Here is a 25,999-nt window from a genome sequence, read left to right as displayed (position 1 = left end):
CTTCTGGATAACTTGCTGAAGCTTCTACATCAGACTTGCTACTCTTATGTTATGGAGATGGCTTTTTTCCTTAAACCTCACGAACCAATCTCTGCTAGCTTCAGACTTTTCTTCTGCAGCTTCCTCACTGCTCTCAGCCTTCACAGAACTGAAGAGAGTTGGGGTCTTTCTCTGAATTAGGCTTTGGCTTAAGGCGATATTGTGGCCTATCCAGAAAACTAAAACTTACGCCTTATCAGCAATAAGGCTGTTTTACTTTCTGATCATTTGTGTGTTTACTGAAGTAACACTTTCAAATTCCTTTAAGAACTTTTCCTTTGCATTCACAACTTGGCTAACTGTTTGGTGTAAGAAGTCTAGCTTTTGGCCTATCTCAGCTTTTGACATGCCTTCCTTACTAATCTTAATCATTTCTAGCTTTTGATTTAAAGTGAGAGACATGGGAGTCTTCCTTTTGCTTGAACACGTAGAGGCCATTGTAGTGTTATTAATTGGCCTAATTTCAATATTATTGTGTCTCAGGGAATAGGGAGGCCCAAGGAGAGGGAGAGAGATGGGGGGACGACCAGTCAGTGGAGCAGTCAGAATACACACATTTATCAGTTAGTTTTGCCATCTTATATGGGCGCAGTTTGTGATGCCCCAAAACAACAATACTAACATCAAAGATTACAGCTTATCATAACAAATATAGTAATAATGAAAAAGTTTGCAATATTGTGAGAATTACCAAAATGTGACACAGAGACATGAAGTGAGCAAATGCTATTGGGAAAATGGCATCAATAGATGAGCTTGATGTAGGGTGGCCACAAACCTTCAATTAGTAAAAATGAAAATGCAGTATCTGCAAAGCACAATAAAGCAAAGTGAGGTATGCCTGTATAAATTACAAGACCCAACATAATTTGGTATTGTTTACCTCTCAGACTTTCTTTCCCTTCACTGCCTCTCTCCCATTTCCTATGCTCCAGTCATACTTACCTTTTCTCTTCTGCTTAGATATACCAAGTCCATTTACATCTTAGGGTCTTGGACTTGCTTTTCCTTATGTTGGAATGCATTCCCCCCAGATGTTCAAGTGGCAATCCGATTCGTATTGTTCAGATCTCAATTCAAATGTCAGAGAAGACTTGCTTTCCTAGCCACCCCAGGTACGTTAGCTCTTTTTATCTTCTTCATAGCATTTGATTAGCTGATATTAATTTATTTGTTTACATACATATCATATTTTGCCATGTCCAGAATGTAATATGCCTGATGGCAGGAAGTTTGTCTGCCTCAGTCTGCTGTATCCTTAGCAACCAAGCATTCTGATTAGCAGTCAATAGATATTTGATAACTAACTGACTTCCATAGTTATTTTTAAGCACCTACTTTTGTGCCAGGTTACATGCTAGATGCTGGGGATTGAAAGTTAAATAAGACACAGTCCTTCCCCTAAGGAGTTCATACTCTGTCTAGGAGACAGGTGTGGAAAGACACAGTTCTCATGTGATGTTATAGGTGTCATGTTAGGAGGTAAGGCGGAAGCACTGAGGAAGGGGTGTTCAAACCAGCCTGGGGCAGAATAGGGAGAGAAGTCAGAGAAAGCTTTCTAGAAGAGGTTATGACTGAGCTGGAGCTTTAGGGTATGAAAATGTGGGTATGGAAAAGGTAATTCTAGTCAGAGGAAAAGGCCTATAACACCATGGGTACATTCTGGGAACTAGAATTAGTTGTGTGTTTAGGACTTGGTATGTGAAGGAAGGATTGGGAGATAATGCTAAGAGGTAAAATGGATAATCAAGGCCTTTAGATGCTACAAGTAAAGAATTTTGGAGTTCTCCCATAGGCAATTGGAAAACTAATATATGTATGTATATGTATGACTGAAACATTATGATGTATACCAGAAACTGGCACAACATTGTAAACTGACTATATTTCATTAAAAAAGAAACTACTTGAGAACTTTAAAGGAATACCTTGGGTAGTAACATGCATTTTCCATCTATGAAGGTAAGAGGGGTTACTGTTAAGCCCCAACTTTAGCTGTCACAGATGCAGATACACTGATCCCTGATGTCTGTGTTCTGCCTGATGGGTACAGTCCTTATGACTGAACACCTACCAGAAAGATAAAGGGCTTTGTCCACCATGTACTCCTCAGCAAAGCGAATGTGACAAAAGTTTTTTTTGCTCTTCCGAATAGCAATGATCTCTCCACACTGCTCGAACACTTCCACGATGATCTGCTCTGTCCCATTTTCAGGCAAGCCGCCCACAAATACTGTTTTGCATCCTGGTGGTCGTTCGCGAGTTGCAGGAGGTGGAAGATCTAAGTGTAAGTGCAAAAGCATTTGAAATTAAAATGTTTGTGTGGGATGTACCTGTTAAAAACTTGACATGTCCCAGAGATAGCCCTACTGTCCCTGTCACACTTTTGCTTAAGAGTGCCAGAAGCATGTGGCCTCCAAGGGGCTCACCTCTGCTCCACAGCAAGTTGGTTTCATGAACCTGAGAATTATTTTATTCAATGGTTTGGTGACCGTGATGTATATATACAGGATAAAGACTCAGACCCATCTGTCCCATCAAAAGTTCTTTAATTTTGTTGTGACAACCCAGCTATACCCAGTTTTTGGTCATTTTTATTAAGATGACAGTGAAGGGAAATTCCACTTGGTTTAAACTCTTATTCTTGAGAATTCTCAGAACCAGGGTCCTTGAGAGAATGATTTGTTTAATTCAGTTTGTAGTTACTGTATTCTCTCTGTTCTTGTTTACTGAGAGAATGGCTTCAGGATAATTTGACAGTGATGGGATGAACATTTATAAAAATGTTTATAGCTATCAGAATGATTTGGTTGACAAAAGAAGCCAGAGTACAGACCACCTCTTTTAGGTTTTTTGTTTTTTGATACCAGTGAGCTCCTCTTCAAATTCTTTGCTGGAGAGGTGAGGTCCAGAAGCCGATCAAGTGTCATTTAGAAGGAAGTATGAAAGACAGCAGAGAAAGTAAGCTTGTCTGGGAAATCATTAAAGTGAGATAAATTTTGCTGTACAGAGTTATTTAAAAAACTACTTAATGAGATGATTCTCTTTTTGCTTAAAAAATATGCTTTCTATCACTTATCTTATACATAAAGCCTTTCGTATCTGCCAGCTCTTTGTTGCTATTTATATGCATCAAAGCATTTTCCAAGCAAAATCCTACAGTTCATAGCCCAACAAAACAAAGCATGATGGTCAAGGGTTTTTCTAGTGTTGGTTTTGGATCTCCAAGGATTTATTTTGTGTAATCCATTCTTTCCATTCAGCTCTTAACAATAATTCTCCCAGCTCAAGATTTGGAGAGCTCACCAACCAGTGATTACAGCTCACATGCAAAAATAAATGAGTCTCAATTGTAGATTAGGCCAAGGCCCCCACCTGACTCTTATCCAAGTTGGCACACAGATGATTTGCGAGCTTCCTTGGCTATCAGCATCTCAAGCTTCCTCACTTTGCTACTGCTATCTATTTAATGAGCGTGGGTCAGAATAATCAAGTTCTCATGATACCTTCTTTCCCTCTATTTAGGCAATAAAAGAGGTATTCAGAGAACTTATAAAATTTCTGTTAATATTTTTAATGTCTATAATTTCAAGAACTCACTGTATTGGGTTTTTTGTTCCACAGGAGAAGTTTAAAGGGAAAAAGAAGATAACCTAGTGAGCAGGAATCTGAAATATCTTAGTCATGGACACTGGAGAGGTTATAATTTTAGCCAAAAAGGGAAAAATGAAGTCCAGAATCTCTTGAGACTTATGCTCTGAGTTTTTAAGATCTGGAAAGGATTCTAAACATCATACTTTCAGTGACTCTCAACTCTGGCAGCACATTAGAATCAACTTGGGAGTCAAACAAACAATGCCTGGGTACCACTCAAATGAGTCTGATTTAATTAGTCTGGACAGACTGCACATGCACATTTTTTAAAGCTCCTCAGGCAACTCTAATGTGTAGGTAGGGTTAAAAACCACTGACTTGGCCTAAATTTCTAATATTACAGAAGAAAAACCTTACCTGAGTGAAGTTGAGTGACTTATTCAAGGTCACCAAATTAGATGAAAAGAGAAGGAACATGAACTTGGAGCAGTTAAACCTGAATTTAAACTTTAATTACTCACTGTTTGTATGACCTTGGGAAAATTACATAACCTCTGAGAACCTCATTTTTTCATCTTAAAATAGGGATACTGTCCTCTAACTTACAAGAGTTGTTGTAGGATAATTGATAATCTACTGCCTATATTGTATGTGATACAGTGCCTACACTAGATAGGTTCCTAATAAATTGTAGTTATTATAGCATTATTATTATTTACTATTATAGATCCCAGGTTTCCTAATTACCAATCTGAGGCTTTCTAAAGCCCTACCACAAGTCTGAAGTTGGGTAGCACCTAAGACCTGGACTTCCAAACTCTCAGCTCCTTGTTTTATCTAGATCTTTAGATAAGGCTGGATTTGGGAAGGACTCACTCTTATTAGTAGAGATACTGTTACTGAACCGAACTTGGTTCTGCTTGCCCACCCCTCCACTCCCAGCAGGAAAGCCAATCTACTGACACTAGGTTGTGCTAAAGGAAAGTACAGCATTTATTGCAAGTGCCAAGCAAGTAGAATGGGCAGCTTATGCTCAAAAGACCTGGCTTTCACAGAAGGGTTTTTTAAGGCAACATTTGTGGTGAGGGCTGCAGGGTGCAAGACTTTCTGATTTTCCTTTTTTTCTGTATTCTATCACTTTTCCAATTAGTAGCTGCTTGTGCCTGCTCTTTGGAACTTAGGGAAGGACTAGGAGACCAAAGCCTTTTTCTACAAAACGAAACAGGGGACATGGAGGGGCTTTTGTACCCTGGTAGGGCTCTGCAGGGTCCTGCTTGGTTTCAGAATCTACAGCTGTGAAGACACATATAATTTTGACCATGGAACATAACCTAGTCATTGACTATATAGGTAAAGAATTTTCAAGAACATCCATTTAGCTAGAGCCATGTTTTCAAATCTAAGAATTTAGAATAAAATTCTGTCTTAGAATCATTCTGAAGTTTACTGTTTAAACAATTCCAGTGGTAAAGAATCTTTTTGTGAAGCAAATATTCACCTTTTTATATTATTTGAGTTAGCTTAGTTAGGTCTACCTTTAGGTCCATTGAGAAACTCTAAGGAATGTCTGGTTACTAGCGCAGTTACATATAACACTGACAATACAAAGGCTCTTTCCCTTGACTCAATTTGTGGGATTTAAAAATTCTGTGATGAAATCATTACCCTATTTAGATGCTGTGATTATTCTGTGGTGACTGTCTGCTAATTAAAGAAGCATAAGAGCCACTAAGAGTAGTGTCAAGAATGCTGGGGATTTATTTATTTTCCTTGGGTAAATGTAGAAAGCCTCTTTGATAGCATTTGCTGAGATTTAGGTGTATGCCACCAGCAAGGCAATGGGCTGTATTATCTATCTTCCTTAATGGATAGTACTTGTTCTTTAATTAACAGCTCAAAGCACTTTTTGGTTTGGGCTTGATTTTCTAATCCCACTGAAATACAGTGATCTGGGCACAGCAATGGTAACTCTGTAGGGGAGAAAATTCAAAGTCCACCTACTAATCAGGTAATGTGCTAAGCTCCTGTAACACCCCAATCACCACTCAGGATGGAGAAAAAGAAACTTCCATGTAAAAAAATTCAAGATAACTGGAAATATAAAGAACTCTAATCTCTGGTAATGGAAAAGGAGGAGCTTCTAGCAATTCTAATTACAACTAAGCACCCACTCTGGGGAGCTGTGTTGGGGCAATCAGCATTAAGATCAAAGTCACTGCTGATCTTTGAGAAGTGAGGCATGGAGCAGCATAGAGGCCCTATAAACAACTTGCATGTTGCTTTTCAAAGGAGCATCACAGATCATTCAACTGGTTTGCCAGAATTTACGTACTACAAGATCTTTGAGTTGATTTTATTAGACAGCCCAAGATTGAAGGTCCCCTAGACAATCAGCAGGGGTTGGATATATTTTAATGTAATCCCAACTCATTGGAAGTAATCAGAAGGCCAGCAAATCTTTATTGATTCTAAATTTATCCACTTTCTCTAATTTTCTTTATAGAACCCAGCCTTAGGGGTCAAAATGAGTTCAGCCTGTTTTGAGATAGTAAAATGAAAAAAATGCTCTTTTTAAATTTTGGCTCCTGGGTGCCTTCCCATGTGCCTGCACACAGAGAGCAGATGACATTTCATCATTTATTCCACGTTCACTGTTATTTCACAGTAGATGAAAAATGCAACCTCTCCATACAGAAGGTCTATCAGCTCAAGTGAAAAATCTTGACAGAACTGGCTTCTCTGGAGAGAGGGTCCTGCCCTCTTCTTATATTACCAACTGAGAACTGTTAATTGGGAATGCAATAAATCTGTGATAGCCACCCTGTGATAAAAAGTAACTGTGTTCCAGAGAGCTTTCTTTCGTCATGTCTCTGACTTCTAGGAATCAGAGGATGTTGCTTCTAGGACAATGGGGTACTCACTTACCATTTATCTTTAGTTCACTGGTGCACAGTCAGCTCCTGTCTAGTTTGATCCATTGAATTTTTAGACCAGAACTGATTTTGCCTAGTCTAGATCAGAAAGGTTAAGTTACTTACCTGGATCTCATAGCTATTTAGTGATGGAGATATGGGATATGAAACCAGGCCTATGTCACTTTGGGACTCTTAATTATTATACCATATTGTAGGAGTCAAAGTCAAAGAGACAATGTGAGAGAGTCAGAGCAGATCATGAAGGTCCTTCTGTGCCATTAAACAGACTTTGGCCTTTATTGTGAGTAACATAGGGTCCATTAAAGGGTTTTGAGTAGAGAAGGGACATGATCTGACTTAGGTTTTTAAAAGGATCTCTCTGCCTGCTTTCTTGAGAATAGACTGTAGGCGCAAGGGTGAAAGAAGAAGAACAATTCAAAGGTTATTGCAATATCTGCAACATTGCAATTGCAGAAAATATATTATGGTGGATATAAACTGGGTCATAGCAGTAATTATCATGAGAATATTAAAATTCTAGATGTATATTTTAAGGTAGACCTGATAAGAGTTTTCTAGTAGATTAAATATGGTGTTTGAGGGAAATAGAGTAGTTAAAGATTACCTTTAAGTTGTGACTGAGCAATGGAAAGGATGCAGCTATCATTATCTGAGATGGAGATGGATACTAGTGTAAGTTTGGGGGCTAATAGTAGGAGTTTTGTTTTGGACCTATTAAATTTGAGATCTATTTGACATCTAAGTAGAGATATTAAATAGGCAGTTGGATATGAGTTTGGGGTTCAGAGAGAAGCTCTGAGCTAAAAACATAATTTAGGGTATCACTGGCATACAGATAGCTTTTTTTTAGCCATGAGATTGTATGAAATCATCAAAGGTATGAAGACAGACACAGAAGAGGTCCAAGGACTGAGCCATGGGGCTCTCCAATCATAAGAAGTCAGGGAGAACAGAAAGTTATCAGCAAAGGAGGCAGAGAAGGAACAACCAGTGTGGAGGGGAAAAAAACCCCAATATTGTGGTGTCCTGGAAGCCAAGTGAAGAAAGTATATCAATGAGTAAGGCGTAATCAACTGTGTCATATATGGCTACTAGATCAATAAGGAAGATAACTGAGAACTGACCACTGGATTTAGTATTGTAAGGCCATTAGTGATCTTAAACAAGGGACATTCAGGGGTGGGGCGAAAGCACAAATGAAGAAGATTTAAGAGATGAGGAGAACTGGAAACAGCTAGTAAAGATTAAGTCTTTTGAGGACTTTTGCTGCTAAGAGGTGTACAGAATGCAAACTTCTCTTTCTCTTTTAAATTTTGAGATGTTAGAATTCCTTAGGGTGCTCTTTGCTTGGTCATCCTCCTCCTTGATGTATGTAATCTCTCTGGTGGTCATTCTAATACCTTCAAATGACCTAATGTTTCAAGAAGGGTGAAGGAGTCATTAGTTCTAAACATAGCAGATAAGCTAATTAAAGACTAAAAACTATCTCTTGGATTTAGCACCTAATATTTTAGTGGAAATGCATTAGAACAAGTAACTACTGTTCTAATTTCAGTACCTTCCACATGGAAGTGTTTGGGAGAAAGTAGGCTTGGAGTTGGGTTGGAGAGGAGAGTAAGATTAGGAAGCAACTGAACTTGACTAAATGGTGGGTAAATGGCAAGTAGAAATGATAGATTGAAGATGGTCACATAACGCTGTAGAGGTAGAAAAATTAGGATCACTAAGACACAGCATTGCTCACCACCCAGTTCTACAAGGATTAAGTCATTGGCCTGCAGTCGCTGACCAACAGTGCACCCTGAGAGGAATTAAGGATGAAAAGAAGAATGAGGCCTTATGTGCTTTGGACAAGCAGGCCCCATGGACAGTTAGATGTGTATCTCAGGAAGAATTTTAATGGCCCCAGATTCTTGCAGCTTCCCATACATAAGAAAGCACTAAAATCATTAACTTGAGAGATCTGGTCTTTGTGATTAGCAGTAATCATTTACTAAGATGTATGCTCAACTGCACATATTTCCTAGCCAAAAATCACAGATGAACTGGCCTCCCCCTACCTGTTTGGTGTAGTTTTACTCAGAGCAAACTGAGTAGCTATCTCTCATGCTCTAGTCCTCAGCAAGACCCTGAATAAAACTAAAACTCACAATTCTTACGTTGTGTGTCTTTCTTTAAGCTGACAAAGCAGACCAGTGAAAGGCTTTCAAAGTCCAGGATTTGGACTCTGAATCTGTGGGCAATGGGAGCCCCAGGACTTTTAGAGTTCTGTATGTGAGACCAGCACCTGGATGAAATGTAGGTGGGAGAGAGGGGAAGGAATTAATGGTAAAGATACTTTCTAATGAAGCAACAAGACAGAAGCAGATCAGATGGGTGCATAAAGAGACTGTGAGAGTCCCTAAATCGCAGGACCTTATTGCTGAGAAGCTGCTGAGTGGAAAAGAATATACCAGAGACAGACAGGATTAAGTACTAGGGTTTATAGTCAAGGCCTTTTAAGACAGGGTTGGTGGGCTCTGGAGAAGGTAAGTCAATCAAACGAAATCCCTACTCTTCCAATCACACCTGCTCTTTCCATCTCACCTTCACAGAGTCTTGGGGCTGTTAACAAAAAATGGCACTTTTGCATGCTCTCAGCAGAGAACTAAGGGAGGCTTCTCTATTAGTGTTTCCCTGCCCAATTAACCTGAGCCCTCTTTCAACAAAATTCAAGTTCTGAAAAGGAAATAGAATACCAGTTTATGCTGTCAGGAGTGTTATATTTTGAATTCAATTCCAAAGCCAGATTTCTTCCCAGAAGCCACCACATTACAGGCACTAATTGCCCTGTCAGCATTCTTTAATACAAAAATGAAGAACTAAAAGATTGAGCCATGAAAGTAAAATGCTTCCCTCTCCCTATGTGGACCTTCCAACTCAGAATTATGAAGGCATGGCTGTAGGTGGAGAAAGATTAATGTATTTAAAAGGTGTGTTTCTGCTTGTTTTACTAAAGACTATCAAAAGTTAGAGCCTCTTTAAGCCATATATGTCTATATTCATTTAAAGACTGCTCAACAACATGGTCTATGTGTTACACACAAAAGTGTGAGTGCTATTTTTGGTAAATTCAGAGACAACATCCTGTAAAGTCATCTCTTGCACTCAGCCTAGACATTACAGGTTATGAACCATCTTGTTTGATTAGACCTGATTGAGACAATGAAAGCCTAGTGCAGGCTGATTATGTGATAAATGAATGATTAAATCAGCAGGATTCTACCTTTATATAAGCAGGAGGTGTTAACCCTGGCAATGCCTAAATTCATGGATTTTTGAAGTGAAAAAAGATAGTATCAAGTATGCACAACTTTCTATAAGAAGAAAGGGGAAAAAGTCCATCACCCATTTGTAGGGACAGTGGCACTAAGAGTAAGAGACAACGGTACAACAGTGTTGCTCACTCACCTAAGCACTAAACACAAATCCAGGAATGGCCACTTGAGTTGGCAGGTAAGGCCTAACAGAGCCATCTTATTCTTCATTTCCCAATTCTCCTGTTACATGCTAGCTCTTCTCTCAATCTGGTCCCCTGACACGATAGCCTTCTAGATTTCTTATTGGTCTGGAAGGAAGTATGCTACCAACAACCAAACTCAAAGATCTTCAGAAGGCACTGAGAATATTTTTCATTAGAAAAAGGGGACAAGATGACTTGTCCAACCAACCCTGATTGATTTTAAAATCCTCTTGGTTATGAGCAGACCATGCCAAATAGAATATGTGTCCCTGCCAGGGCTTGATTCCATGATTAACTGATTCCTATGTAAGGTGGGAGATGAAATAGTTGTCTGAAGTCCCATGTCAAAGGTTCATGTTTATCATGATCAAGCAAGTTCATTTGCTCTATGGCCTGAACCACTGAGTGTGTCACTTAACAAACAGCTTTAATCCCTCAGCCCTGTAGTGGCGGATTCCTTAAATAGGCCATCCAGCACCACTAGAACTGTGGGAAAAGCTTTAATGAGGTTTGGGTCATGTGCAGAAATAGCTACTGATCATTTAAAGTAAATAAAACCCCATATAGATCTTGAAAAAAGTTTGAGTCAATCATTACTGCTGCTGCATTTTAACTGACAAGTGACCACTGTAGATTTGCAGATGTTTTTAAGAGTCTAAGGAAAAACCTATTCATTACTTACAAAGATAGATCCCTATATCATTTCCACATGAACTGCATTGACTCGATGGCTGAAAGGAGTTTGACTCAGTCTTAGTATTACTCTTTGCCCTCACAGTAAGTTGAAACTCATCTCACTGTCTATCACAACCCTTCAACAAACAGCAGTAGTTTGAGTGGTGTGTGAATAGCTGGTAGCAGTGAAGGATTTTTAGCATCAAATGTATATTCTCATGTGCCTCAGGTAGGCTCAGAACACACTCTATTTCTGCCACCATAGCATCTAGGCCAGTTGTAAAAAGGAGAGACTGCAAATGACAATGTTGAGCAGTTTGTGTCAGGTGCCTCCTTCTATACTAATGCACTTGAATTCCTTACCAGACGACATTAGAAATGTTTTATCATTTGTACTACAACCAACACACAGAAGTCTACTGTTCTGTGCATAAAATTCAGACCTGCTCAGTAAGAGAAAATTTTCCTGTTTTCTAGGTGAGGTTTCTGTACATAGATCTATGAAGCCCTTGGGTATTCTTTTGGAAAAGAAGAAAGTGTTCCTAGATACCAAAAGATTGGGACATGTGTGGAGAAAAAGCAGAATATTACTTGGATTTGGAGGGAAGAGTGTGCAGCTTTTACAGTGTATGATCTCTTTTACTACTGGCATATCTGGTGGAATTGGAGGAGGTACTATTCCCAAGCCAGGCATCATCGGAGTTATTGGTGGAATTCCAGTCATCATTCCAAGAGCAGGATCAAAGTCTAAAAAAGGAGAGGAAAGAGAGAGCAATAAATTACACCAGGCAAGGTCAAGCAGAGGCAGAATGTTACCTTATAAGCTTCAAACCAAAGGTCTTCCTAAGACAGAGGCAAAATATTTAACAAAACATGTTATTAGCATTACCAGGTCTTAAATATCATAATTATGCATTTTTCTATTGGGCTGGGGCTGTTCGTTTTCATTTGACCAGTGCCTATTTGTCTCTACATCTCATTTTGACATCCAAGGCTTTTTGTAATTGTCTACTGATCTTGCCCTCTACAGGTTTCCAACACGCACCCTCTGCTCCATTCAAACAAAGCTTCTTGCTGTCCCTTGTAACACTTCCTGTCTTTGTGCAGTAAAGCATGGTGTTAAGAGCACACAGCTTTGGAGATCAGGCAGACCTGGGTCCCAGTTCTACCATTTGCTTAGAAGGATGAACCTTTTGAACCTCCATTTCCTCATTTGCAAAACAGGATTAACTACCTATTTTTATACGAAGCTGTTAGGAGTAAACAAAATGATGAATGAAATGTGCCTAGCATAATGCATAGCACAAAAATGCTCAACAAATAACTATTCTCATGTTGTTCTCCATGCCTGCCTGCAATCCTTTGAGCCTCCCCAAATTCTCCCCATGCTTCGAGGCCTGGCTTCAAGTCCCACCCTCCCTGAAGAACACTTTCCAGATAATTCTGGTTCATTCTTAACTCTGTGTCTGAAAACTGTTCTACGATTGTTGCCACTGAATTTTATTTTGCATCATCTTTTGTTTCATTCAACGATGCTTCTAGGATATGTGGGGGATCCAAACAAATATTTTTGTGGGGCTTGTCTAAATACACATCTTGATTCATCTTAAAATCACCATCAACACTATTCTGGTAGCCCAACCTCATGTGATACCATGAAACAAATACCATACCAGCCAGCTGGAATGATTTGCTTGCCAGAATATTCTCCTGGAACCAAGACTCTGGGAGAACTCAATAAGCATGAGTTCAGAAGCTTCTTGGGGCATCTAGTTGACTCCACATGTGGGGTAGAGGATTGAAGAGTGCCTCAAAGGGGAGAGAGGGGGTCTGGGGTCCATATAGGTTCAATTTGAGATTGGGGCTCTTTACATAGCTGACACTGCAAGCCTTGGTCAGTCGAGACACTGGAGGGGAATGTAGAAAGTTTTGAGAAAGATGCTTCTTGCCATCAAGACCCACAAAGAACCTCCTCTGGATTTGGGGCACTTGCCCTGATGGCGCTATCTACCTGGCCAGTCCTCAGCACTGGAGGGGGACTTAGAAAATATTGAGACAGTCATTCCAAAGCATGGGACCCCTAAAGTGAGGGCCCATTGCAGGTGCCCCACTTGCTTGGGTCTAAGGGCAGTACACTGTTTACATTTTGTCTCTATATCAAAATGCAAGTTATTTGAAAAAAAAAAAGAAGTGCATTCTATTTCATTTCCCCATCTCTCACCCCTGCCGTCTGTTATAGAATGCATGGTGTACTGCAAAGTATTGTATAAGAACTTCTGATAATGTTGGGGTAGTTGTGATAGCAGTAGCAGGTCCTACTACCCCCAACTTTACCTTGCTCACCACTTAGGCCTGAGGGCAGTGCCTTTAAGCATGTCCTCCAGGTGGCTCTGAATCCCCTGAGTAGCTCTCTAAGATGTGGAAAGAGGAGTATCTAAACAGTGAGAAAAGTCTGCAATTCATACAGAGGCAGAACTTTGGGTATAATGGGCCCAGGAGGAAGGAGTCTTGTAACTGGGCAGATAGGTGGGTGGGTGGTACCTGGGCATCCCCCATTGCAAGCCAGCCCAAGAGAGCTAGGGCATTCCCCATCCTCCCACATGCCTGTCATGCTGAGACTCCAAGACCTTGAATATATTTGGGAAGGAAATATTTTCTTCTAAGAAGAAATTTTATTTTTCTGAAAACAAATTTACTTTTAGCCCCCATATGTTATCTCACCCAACATGCAAATACACATGCATACCTGTGTGCACACATACACACACATTCCCTCCCTTCCTCCCTGTGACTCTTATCTCTCTACTGTTCCCCATATGCTAGTTATATGACCTTGAGGGACGTTTCTTAATATCTGTGTGCCTCCATCTCCTTTTTGGTAAAAGTAGGAATAAATAATGACATTTAGCTCAAAAAATGAAAGGCTAGAACTGATACGAAAACCTCTGGTATGATAGGTGGTGGTCCTGATAGTTTCCCTCCTTCCACTCAAAACATGCATACACACACCAATAAATTCACTGATGCAGGCATTCACTTCCACATCCCACAAACACTTGTGATAGCCTCCTGTATGTGAGGCTCTATGCAGGTGGGGGCAGGGGGCCTAGGTCTTTTTTTCCATCTTGCAGAACTTAAAGCCTCTGACATTCTGTGCTCCTATGCTGTAGAACAGGAACTGTGGTTAAGAATGCTATTTGTGTCTTTGGAAAATTTGATTCCTTGTATATAAGACTTCGGAAAAGTTGTTAGCATTATCTCCCCCATTTACAAACTGTTAATTTTCAGTAGGGAAAGATCAGATTAGATTGTGTGCCAACTAAACAATCCCATCTATTTTCCCCCTCCTACTGAAATGTTTGTCTTCCTTTTATTGTTCTGCCTGCCTCCTCATTGTTATTCATATAGTTCTGTCACTCACAGCTCTACGTTACCACAGATTACAGAAATATCAGTTCATTAAACAAGTTCTGCCACTTCGACTGAGGAAGAAACGCCGGTCTCCATGTACTGTCTACTAATAAATGGAGACAAACAAAAAACAAATACACAAGATAAATTTATCTCCTGACTGATGTACTTACCACTCTGCTGTTTGGTGTGATTACATTAATATTTTATGAAATTCACTTAAAAGCAAGTATATTCATGACATATGGCTAAAGCCAGCATAGATAAACTCCCTTTCTTCCTAATGTTCAATATGCCAATAGTTCATAGGTACACTGCCCAGAAGGGCTTGCTAGAGGGCAGGTTGTACATTGTACATGATATTTCAAGGGCTCCTATCACATTTATTATTTCTTTTGTTTATCTGCAACCATTAAGCACCAAAGTAGACCTGAATTTCCAATACCAACCAAGAAAATAACCATTTGAAATCATAGCTCTCAGACAGTATTTTCAGAATCTGGAAAAAAAAATCAAAGAAATTCAACAATTTAAAATATACTGGGAGTAGACCCGATAAATTCTCTCCCTTTTCCAGACCCTGTTCTGGCTTGAGGAGTACAGCCAAAAAGTGCATAATATTATGTCTTATGTTGGGAATTCAAACTTCTGAATGAGATTTGAAATCATTTTATAAAAGGGTTGTGGAAAAGGCCAAGGTATTCGCCCAAAGTCCTTCCACAATAAATACGCTGTTCTGTTTTGCTTTTACTGTCTCTTCTTCTAACACCCTTCCCCTGCCCCCTTCTTGACTCTTGGCATGGCCATTGGCGGAAGTGTCATAAGATGTTGGTTTTTAGTCCCTCTTCTGATTTATGTACTTTCCAAAGTCCCAGCTTACTGGAAATGCTGCAAATGCTGTGTGTTAGTTGGGCCAGCTTGCTCCTCCAAGTTGCAGCTCTATTAACATGATTTCAAGTAATGTTTCAGTATAGCCTTAAGCTTTCCTGCTGCCTAGCAACTTGCACTTAACTCAGCCTAGGGTAGTTATGTAGCAATATTATCATCCTTCATTCTCTGTGCACATCTGAGCCATGAAGCTACAACTGAGGCAAATGTCATGTCTGTGCTGCCACCCAGTCATCCTTATGTCTATCCATTTATACGTCCTTCAATATTTTGATGCCAGGCCCTCTGCAGGTGTGGGTTGAGGGAATGAGTAACACAGAATCATTAACCTCATAGTTTAGTTTGGAAACAGCCATGCTGTTAAATAACTACAATGCTTTATTATCAATTATCACTTTGTTTATTGGGTGCTTACAATGTGCTAGGAGCTATGCTAAACATTTTATATAATCTCATTCCAAAAGACCTGTGGTCTAGGTACTGTTATTATCCTTCATTTTATAAATAAAGAAACTGGGGCTCAGAAAGGTTTAGTTACTTGCCCAAGGTTACACAGCCAGTAAGAGACAAGACCTAGGATTCAAATCCAGGTTGGTATAACTCTAATGTTCTTAACTATAGCACTGCCTCTCAATGTAGTATGACAATTGTTTTAATCAGTTAATTTAATTACAGGTATAAGGTGAAGCAAGTATGCTGAAAAGCATGGCAGATGAACAACAAAATACTTTTACATAATTCTATTTTCCAAGTGTGGTGGATTAAAGGTGGATATAAATTCTTTGATTCCCCTCCTATCTGTGGTGAAGTCTATGCCCCACCCCCTTAAGGATCTGAATGGGCTCTAGAACTACTTTGACCAATAAAATATGGAAAGAAGGGATGTTGTATCCATTTTCTTGCCCAAGCCTTAAGAGAGATAAAATTTCCATTTGTCTCTGGAAACACTTGCTATGAGAGCTTCAGTCACAATGTAACATGTCTGACTACCATTCTAGAGAGATGACGTGCAGAGGGCCTTAGTGTAAATGGGAAGGGAGGAGTCCAGCTGAGCCCAGTGTTTTATCTGTCCCTGCCAAGGTGCAATGCATATGAATGAAGTTGTCTTGGAACCTCCAGACTAGCCCACCACAGCTGAGGCATCCCAGTTGATACCATATGCAACAGGATTGCCCATTTAAGTCCTGCCTCAAATTCTTCATCCAGAAAAATCTTACAATGTAATAAAGTGATTGTGTTTTAAGTCACTAAATTATAACGTGTTGGTCATGCAGCAATAGGTAAGCAGAATATGCAGCATGCCTGAGGAGTGGGGTGTGACTGGTTAGTAGAGTTAGCTGTTTTCAAATAATGAAAATAGAAAGTACACCAAGCACCCACCTAGATTGACATTATTTTTCTGATTATTGAAATGGTGCTTTGGGACCCAGCAGGGCCCCAGAGCCACTGCCTTCAGCAATTGTTGTCGCTGTACTATTGCTGTGAGGGAGGGCCAGTTGGGACAATGCCAGATGATGGACATTCTACCAGATGTACTAGGACTACAGATACCTACAAAACACTAGAAACTTTAGAGGTTGCCCATCTTTGATCCATGACAAAGACACCACATGTGCCAATTTTATGGTTCACTCCTTCATATTTTCTGACAGGCCAGATCACAATGGCTTCTTTCTGTACCTCTACTTTTGCAGCAGAGAAGGAGGATGGTGTCCATAATACTACTGTCCGTTAACTGAGTGTATATGAATTTCCAAGTTTTATACACATCATCTCATTTAAACTTCACAACAATCCTAAGGAATGGACAATATTATTATTCCCTATTTTACAGATGATGAAATTGAAGCTTATAAAGATAATACAGTAAGGCCAAACAGTAGGTGGCTTTTACTAGCTATACTCTCAATCATTAGTTTCCTCTGTTTCTCACAAATTCCATGGGTCCACAGGAAAAAAAAAAGATGCTTCTTGTCAGATTAAGCTCTGTATCTACCTACTTAACCTGTAGTGGCCTTCAAATGTTTCTACCCAAGAGGCTACCTTAGGTTTGCTTATCTCTACACCTAGAATTGCCAGTTGAGATATTCAATGTATATATTGTCACAGAGTTAGATAATTTAGAGGCCTCTGTTTTAAATCTAATGTCTCAACTTTAACCCACAGGAGAAGTTGGAATTGTGGCAATGTGTGAACTGGAGGTAGGCCTATTTAGGAGTTACATGTTTACTATCCTGCTTGCCTTTTCAGAACCAGACCCTGGTTGCGGCTGTTTGGAGGCCCCTTCATACCCTCAGAAAGGCTCTGCCTACACTTAGTGACTTCTCCTCATCCAAGTCGCCCCCAAGTCCATTAAAGGCATTTCCTATTTTTTAGGTATTCCAGAGACCCTTTGAGCACCAGGAGGTAGTTTGTACTCACAGCAAAATCACTGAAATGCAACTATAGATTAGTCCAAAATAAGTGTTCCAAATAGGATCTAATTATATATGCATAATTAAGCTTTTTATAGAAAATTATGATTCAAGTTCAGGTATATTATTGTTATTTCTTTAGAGTTCCTACAAAATTCATTGGAAAATTAAGAATTATGCTTGGGCATTGAGAAATTTTAACTCACTACAGTCCTGACTATTTCCTCTCTATGCAGATCCTTGAAAAGACTTCAGGTAGCCAACTTGAAGAGGGAACACAGATGATCTTGAACTTACAACAAGCCCTCTTGGAAACAGAATATAAGTTTTTAAGTTTTTGCATGATGACTCTCAAAACCTAACAATATCTGTTCTGCTTCTCCAGAAGATCATCAACACCCTTATTTCAGGCCAGTTGGAAAGTTGAGGCAGAGCCTGGTTCATGTACAAACGAGGCAGCAAGCTGGGCTTGGGTGGGTTATGTGGCATAATTTCAGTTCATAAAGACTTTCCCTATAAATCTCAACCCTGATCCCAAATTTCAACCAGTGAAGCTTTGTTTCTTTAGTATAAGTTTTTGCAAATATCTATTTTTCTAGGCCACCTTCCCCATAGTCCTCCCTTTGTGTTTTTGCCTCTTTAGAACATTTGACAGATTCAGGGTCATGCCCTTGACTCTCATCTAGGGATGCTGTGAACACCTCTGAAAGGGTATTAGTGAGGACATTTCACACTACATTTTTGGCTCCTAGATTTCTGGACTTTAGAGATGAATAAAATAAAATTATATATATATATATATTTAAGATCGCCAACCTCTTAATTTGCTGAGAAAAGACATGGGAAAAAAATAACAAAAGTTGTCCAGGTAACATACACATAATTCATAAAAGACAGAACATTTTAAAACCAAAAATATAGAAAATCTATAATCTCTGCATGAAGAGCAGTCCATTCAATTGAGCAAATTTAGCTTCATGAAAAATTCACTATATTCTTAGTTTTTACATTTTGCAGTAGACTAGGAAAAGCAGTATCAACTGGTCCTGGGCTACACTTAGTGTACACCCCTATATATGAAGATCCCTGTGAAAAAATTCTTTCACAACTAAAGTGTCAAACACATACACACACAAGTGTTAAGGGCCATGAAATTTTTGACTTTTCTTGAGGATTGGTATATTTTCTCTTTGGGGAAAATGCAAATTATATAACTGATCAGGTTTCCTTTTTTGTTTTGGCTACCTGGTCACAGGTGCAGTTCAGCTTTAGAAACTGGGTGGGATCCTATGAACTATACATCTGAATTCTAATTAACTGCCCTACCTGGTCTTCACCTTCTATTCTCATTTATATTTTGATGATGGTTTATTTCACTTGTAACTTTCCTCTTTTACTGTAATCTTTTTTATAAGCTGCCTCAAAAACTTTGTGGAATAGGGTAATAGAGTCCACCTCAATATTTAACCATGTTCCCATACTGTATAGTCTTGTATACCTTCCAGTTTGGGGGTCATTGGTGTACCATTTCCTTTGCCTGGACTGTTCTTAGTTCCCTTTTTTTCACCTGATGCCTTCCTATATATCTCTGGACACTGAGTTCAAATGTTGCCACTTCTGTGAGCCTTCCCTGATCACCACTACCTACCTAACACCAGCCATCACATCCTGGCTAAAACAATACTTTTCTACATGTATCAACTATGAAACTTGCTACATTGTAGTGTAGTGGTATGGACTTTGCTGCCTCTACTACTGGACTCTGAACTTGAAGGCAAGGATTGAGCCATGCCCATCTGTGACCCCCTCGACCTAGCTCAATATATTTTTAATGGATGGATGGGTGAATAAAAGCACAAATGAAAAAAATGTTTTGGAAGTCCTTGAGCTGTTGAGGGTCAAGAGGCACCTCATAAATGAGAACAGGTTTTATCAGGGAGAAAATATGAATATGAGGATTATAAAAGTACTGGAGTCACTATGAGGGCAGGAATCTTTGTCTTTTTTTTTTTTGAATGATTTATCCCCAGGGCTTCTGACAGTACCTTGAGTACAGCAGGCCTCAGTAAATGTCTCTTGTATGAATAAATGAACCATCTCACTCTACCACAGTCTTCAGAATAGTTTCCATGGGGAGTCTTGAAAATGCCATCACTTGGTAGTATTCAAGCTTGTTTTGGAAAGACATTAGTTCTGTTTGCTATAGTATTTTGTATATTATTGGCTCTTGGTGAAATCTTTACCATGATGATGAACAGTGCTCTTCCCTCTCAGAATCTCAACTTTGTCTGCCACTGAAGGCATATTCTATTTGTGGAAGATGTTAAAATAATAGAAACCCAAGCCTGGGCCTCCTTGAGGAGCTTGCAAAACAGTGGCCTGTCATGGTCACACATCTTCAATCTTTCTTTCTGTTCTCATCAGAGCTGGCCTGCTGGGTCCAGTGAGAACTGCTTCCTTAAGAATGACAATACTCATAGATGGGCAGGGTCTTTTTCTGGGAATAAGGTCCATGAGTCTGTATTTTCTAACATCTCTCATTATGGAGGAGGCATAGACAATACAGTGGAGACACTATAATGAAGAACATTTCTCCTTCTTTGGGACTTCACAGGCTCCACATCTGTATGCTAATGATATTTTAATTGAGGGGAAAATAAAGGGAGCAGCATGCAGTATTCAGCAAGTATCCCTTATTCAGTCCATTCTTGGATTCATCTGGGATGACAGGCAGAACAACTCTCCTTAAAAAGGCAGCCTGACTCTTTTTTGGTGCCTCCCTTCATGTGAAAACTAACATTAGTCTTATTTGATCGGCTTGGAAAAGCAAATACTCTTGCAGGAAAGACAGCTGCCAGCCAGAGGGGACCCCCTAATCTGCCATCATTGTGGATTAACTTTATTGAACAGCAGTTGTACAAAAAAATACTATGATAGATAAAAGGGAGCTCCACACCAAACCCCAGAGATGGCCTGTCTCTGCTCCTCACTTGATGAATATAATAAGTCAGACATTGCCCTGATGACAACTATGTGTCCAAGAGACTCAGTATCCATGACAGTATGGATTTGAGCTCTCTGGGGGAAGTCAAGAAACCGTATGTATTATTTGTTTTTCATCAACGCCAAAAGCCTTTTCTGTTGTCACAGATAGGCCAGATGAGACCGGACAAAGAAAAGTCTGCTGGCTCAGTAGGAAACCTCCTAAGGGGCAGAAAAGTAGCTGAATTACTAAGCCATCAATGGGTGACCTCAGGGAACAGTTCTATGTGGCTCATTTGCGGCCTTTTCCATTTTAAGGAATTTGGGGCAGTAGGAAGAGGACTAGGGGGATGTTTTATCCCATTCATTTAAAACATTACATAAAAGAGTGGCACCCTGTTCCCCAGACTTTAGCAAGAAGAAGGGTAGGCAGCATTGGAGTGTGGTGTCAACTTTCTATTTCTGTGGACTCCCCACCAGATTCACAGGGAGCGGTCATTAGTACTGTCAGACACATACTATTCTCTTCACCTGCCATTGTCCAGTACTTCTCCGGGGAAAAATTCACCCCTGCATTCATTATACTTCACTGTTGTTAAGAATAGAAATAAGCCATAATTTAACTTTTTATGAGCCATATATCAGATGTGAACTTGAAATAATAGTTTTAATCATAGCTGAGTTCATTGACTCACTGTGAGTCAGACATCATTCTAAGACTTTACATGTATTAACTCATTAATCCTTATAACAACCCTATGCCATAGGTGCTATTATTATCTCTGTTTTTACAAATGAAGAAATTGAGGCATAGAGAGGTTAAGTTACCTGCTAAAGGTTACACAGCTACTTAATGGCAGGGCAGGGATTTATTTGAACTTAGGCAGTCTATATTCAGAACCCATGTTCTAATTTTGATGATGAAACTGCCTTCCCAAAATAATACGGAGAGGAGAAAAATCAGTTCACATATAACTGAAGTAGTTTTACACATAGCTTTACAAAGTATGTCTCAGCCTAGTGCTACTGCCTCATATACTTTTAAGACAACAAGGGCACTGCTAAACTAAATATCGGTACTTCTAAGACCAGGTTTCCAAAAAGTCAAGTAACTTTCCCTGGAGCATAACTCAATGATCACTGAATCACAAGGTTGAAGGGGACCCTGAGAAGCCATTTCTTCATAGTCCTTAAGAAAACAAGAGGGAGGAAAAGGGATTAGAAGCAGAAATTAAAATCACTCTTGAGTGTTCTAATGTGATGAACACTCATTAGAGCTGACAGTGGCTGCACAGCACCCAAGTACTTTCAATTTAAGTGGGAGCTTAGCAGCTATTTGAAAGAAGTATGTTAGTATTTCCTTCATCTTAAAGAACATGTAGTATGACTAACAGCAATAATAATGATGCCAGTTAACCTTTATTGAGTGCTTATTATATACCAAGCATTGTGCTAAGTATATTATTTAACCTTCATAGCAATCTTATGAGGTACATACTATAACTACCCCATTTTACAGATGAGAAAACTAAGGTACAAATAGGTCAAGTAACTTGCTCAAGGTCACATAGCTAGCAAGTGGCAGGGCCAGGATTCAACCCAAGCAGCTTGTCTTTGAGGCCTGTGTTATTAAATACTAAGAAAGGTACTGTCTCTGCAGAAATAGCCCCCTCAGCTACTGTTAAGAGAACCTACCTCAATTTTCTAGACCTAATATTGACCTCAACACAAGCTTTAGAGCTGTAATGATAACTTGGATGAATTTTTTACTCTCAATACTAGGCCTTTTTTGCTCCGTATTATAGATGGGTGACTAAGCACTGAAGATTACTTTGTGAGCATAGATTTATATTTAGATGTGGTAATTTACAAATAATCTGATGTAAGCTAATATTTAGTTCCCTTGGTATTAGAGCAGATTTGGCCTCAAGATTTTTCCTGGGACACACAGTTCAGACTTCCATAAACTGGTAATATTTAAGCCAAATCAGATAATCTAGTCACTTTTGACTATAAGAGATTGTGATTAAGGACCACCCCATATGGAACTATAAAATAATACATAAGATTTTAGTTTAAATTCTATTATAATGAAATAATGAAGAAAAACTAAATATAAACTGCTTTGGAAATATTTATGAGAAATAATAATTATTTTTAAAGTATTTTAACAGCCAACATTTTTGAGCATGCACTATGTGCCAGGCATTGTGCTAAGCACAATTTAATTCTTACAATAACCCTAAGGGTTAGGTACTAGTAGTCTGATTTTATGAATGAGGAAATTGAGTCTCAAAGAAGATATGTAACTACCCAAGGTGAAGTAGTAAAAGAAACAGGCTTGAAAGTCAGGCAGACTGACTCCAGAGTCTGAATTCTTAGCCACTATGCAATACTGGCTCCTGTCATAACACCTGCTGGTCCCAGATTGGCACCACTAGTCATTTCAAACCTAAGGAGATACAAGGTCCAATCATTCTAGCCTTCAGAGAATTCTTGGTTGTTCATTTCAATCATAGTCGGTCTATTGAAGTAGGATGTAGCTAGTTGACTATAGTCTATGGTATGAATTCTAGTTTGGTGGGACAGTTCTTTGCCTCTGCCACGTATAGAACATCTAAGCTCTTTTTTCCTCCACCCATTTCTCATTTACATATTTTTTCTTTGTTTGGCTTTTTTATGCTTGTTCCCTAGCTTCAATGTAATAACATTTCTTAATTTATTATTAAGATTATTAAGTATTGTTGTTACCTAGTCTACTTCACCCAAATTATAACCTACAAGGATTCAAAATCTGGGCTGGAACTGTGAAATTATCTTGGGGGTTTTTGGGGGTAACTAACTATATAAACAAATGGCACAACAAAGTGGCGTCATTCTCAACTTTAATGTGTTTCTCAACCTTAACTTGCTTATGAATCACCTGGGGATCATGTTAAAATGCAGCTTCTGATTCAGTAGGTCTGGGCTGTGGCCTGAGACTCTGGGATTCTTAACAGCTCCCAGGTTATGCAGACCACACTTTAAGTAGCGAGGTCGTAGGTTGGCCTGGTCCTGTCATGCTTTTAAGGTGGATCACAGTAAGTGAATCTGGGGAGATTAATGTTTAGGATGTTTTAAAAAGCACCCTAGGCTTCCTGATACGTCAATTCCCTAATGTCTCCATAAACCCATTTAATGGTTAATGGCTCTGACAGTCCAGGAAGCTTTTTTGTGTCTAAACTAAGCCCTTCAGATGATATGGCATTTTCCTTCTGGTTTTATCCTTAGTGGAAATGGAGTTAGTACACCATGCCCATTCTCTTACAGGTTACTTTGTTTAAAAAATATGAACAGTTATTCAACATCAACAATAGTCTTTGGGATGTTCCCCACTATCTGCTATCCTTCCCTTTATGAACCTAAGATTTTTGGGCTATCTAAGTCAGTTCCTAGCTCTGTGTTTATTTGCCTCCTCTAAGAAATCTCTAAAATTAGACAAACTTTGTAATTACTTGCCAAATCCTGTTGTATTTTTATTTCAATGAGCTATTTAAATGTTCAGTGACCATATCCTGCATCAGATATACCCCTAGCTTGCCCATAGTGCAATAGGCAGTATACTAGTAACTACTGGCCACCCAGCCTGTAAAGCTCAGATTACAAAAATGAACACTCTAGGCAGAATCTGGTAAATGTCAACTTCAAAATAAGTTGTGTCATACTGTTATATTTATGTCCACATGGTCAATAAAAAGAAACACTTGTGAGGTGATTAAAAATAGCATACCAGGTAAAATTGGTTGTCCAGCAATTCCCAGCGGTGCCATTCCAAGATTATTCATTGCCGTGGCCCATGCAGTTGGATCAGACATAGGTAGCGTCATTGCAGTGGAATCCACATTCAGAGTTCTACTATTATCAGCTAAAAAGAAATGACAAGCAAAATAATTTGTTGCATTTAGGTTTCAGTATCTAGTTTACTTACCAATGTAAACTCTGGCAAACTCTTTACAGAAATGGACTGATGGACAAGTGATGGATAAGGTCTTAACTCCAGCCCTTTACAAGGGTTGAAACAGTACAGCTTGAACTGTCAGGAAGTCATAGAATTTGAAAGCAATTTACCAGATGGCATTTTAGTGTTTCTTTCTCTCTTTCTCTCCTCCTCTATCCCTCTCCCCTCACTCTTCCCTTCCTTCCCTTCTTCCTTCTTTCCTTCCTTCATTTTTGTTTCTAAAGTCATGAAGATTTTAATTTTTTAGAGCAGTTTTAGGTTTACAACAAAATTGAGGGGAAAGTACAGAGAGTTCACACATACCTCCTACCCCTACACATGCATAGCCTCTCCTATTATCAAAATCCCCCACCAGAGTGCTACATTTGTTGCAACTGATGAACCTACATTGACACATCCTAATCATCCAAAAGCCACAGTTTACATTAGGTTTCACTCTGGTGTTTTACATTCTACAGGTTTTGAAAAATGCATAATAACATATATCCATCACTATACTATCATAAAGAGTATTTCCAATGCCCTAAAAATCCTTTGTTCTCTGCTTATTCCTACTTCCCCACCTCCCCTAACTGCAGCTACCACTGATCTTTTTACTCTCTTCATAGTTTTGCCTTTTCTAGAATGTCATATAGTTAGAATCGCACAGTATGTAGCCTTTTCAGATTGGCTCCCTTCACTTAGGAATATGCATTTAAGTTTCCTCCATGTCTTTTTGTGGCTCCAGAGCTCATTTCATTTTTCCCCTGAATAATATTCCATTGTCTGGATATACCACAGTTTATTATCTTTTCACTGAAGGACATGGTGATTACTTCCAAATTCTGGCAATTATGAATAAAACTGCTATAAACAATTGTGTGTACATTTTTGTGTCAACATAAGTTTTCAACTCCTTTGTGTAAATACCAAGCAACACAATCACTGGATTTTATGGTTAGAGCGTATTTAGTTTTGTAAGAAACCTCCAACCTGTCTTCCAAAGTGGCTGTACCATTTTGCATTCCTACCACCAATAAATGACAGTTCCTATTGATTCACATCCTTATCAGTATTTAGTGTTGTCAGTGTTCTGGATTTTGCCATTCTAATAGGTGTGTAGTGGTATTTCATTGTTTTAATTTGCATTGCCCTGATGACATATGATGTGGAATATCTTTTCAAATGCTTATTTACCATCCATATATCTTCTTTGGTGAGGTGTCTACTAGTCATTGGCCCATTTTTAAAATCAGGTTGTTTGTTTTCTTATTGTTGAGTTTTAAGAGTTCTTTGTATATTTTAGATAACAGTCCTTTATCATATGTGTATTTTGTAAATATTTTCTTCAAGATTGTGGCTTGTCTTCTCATTCTCTTGACATTGTCTCTCGCAAGTTTTAAATTTTAATGAAGCCCAGCTTATCAATAATTTCTTTCATGGATCATGACTTTGGTGTTATATTTAAAAAAATCATTGCCATATTCAAAGTCATCCGGGTTTTCTCTTATGTTGTTTTCTAGGAGTTTTATAGTTTTGCATTTCACATTTAGGCCTATGATCCATTTTGAGTTAGTTTTTG

General features: G+C 39.0%; 1 protein-coding gene across 13 annotated transcripts in view; it reads right to left on the bottom strand.

Moving 5' to 3' along the window:
• The window catches only part of ENOX2 (ecto-NOX disulfide-thiol exchanger 2), a 247,505-nt gene that overhangs the window by 45,016 nt on the left and 176,490 nt on the right, over positions 1-25,999 (bottom strand). For 12 of the 13 annotated variants that reach the window (XM_032475880.1, XM_032475872.1, XM_032475873.1 and 9 more), the window contains 3 exons: positions 24,211-24,345; positions 11,338-11,493; positions 2,114-2,320 (listed from right to left, as the gene is read on the bottom strand). In XM_032475880.1, coding sequence (XP_032331771.1) covers positions 2,114-2,320; positions 11,338-11,493; positions 24,211-24,307 — 460 coding nt within the window. In that variant the 5' untranslated portion in view covers positions 24,308-24,345. The remainder of the gene's footprint in view (positions 1-2,113; positions 2,321-11,337; positions 11,494-24,210; positions 24,346-25,999) is intronic. The other variant, XM_032475882.1, reaches the window with a different exon arrangement.

Source organism: Camelus ferus, chromosome X (assembly GCF_009834535.1).
Source record: "Camelus ferus isolate YT-003-E chromosome X, BCGSAC_Cfer_1.0, whole genome shotgun sequence".
Classification (NCBI taxonomy): Eukaryota; Metazoa; Chordata; class Mammalia; order Artiodactyla; family Camelidae; genus Camelus; species Camelus ferus.
The sequence above is the reverse complement of the archived record's forward strand: the minus strand, read 5'-3'. Positions and strand labels throughout refer to the sequence as shown.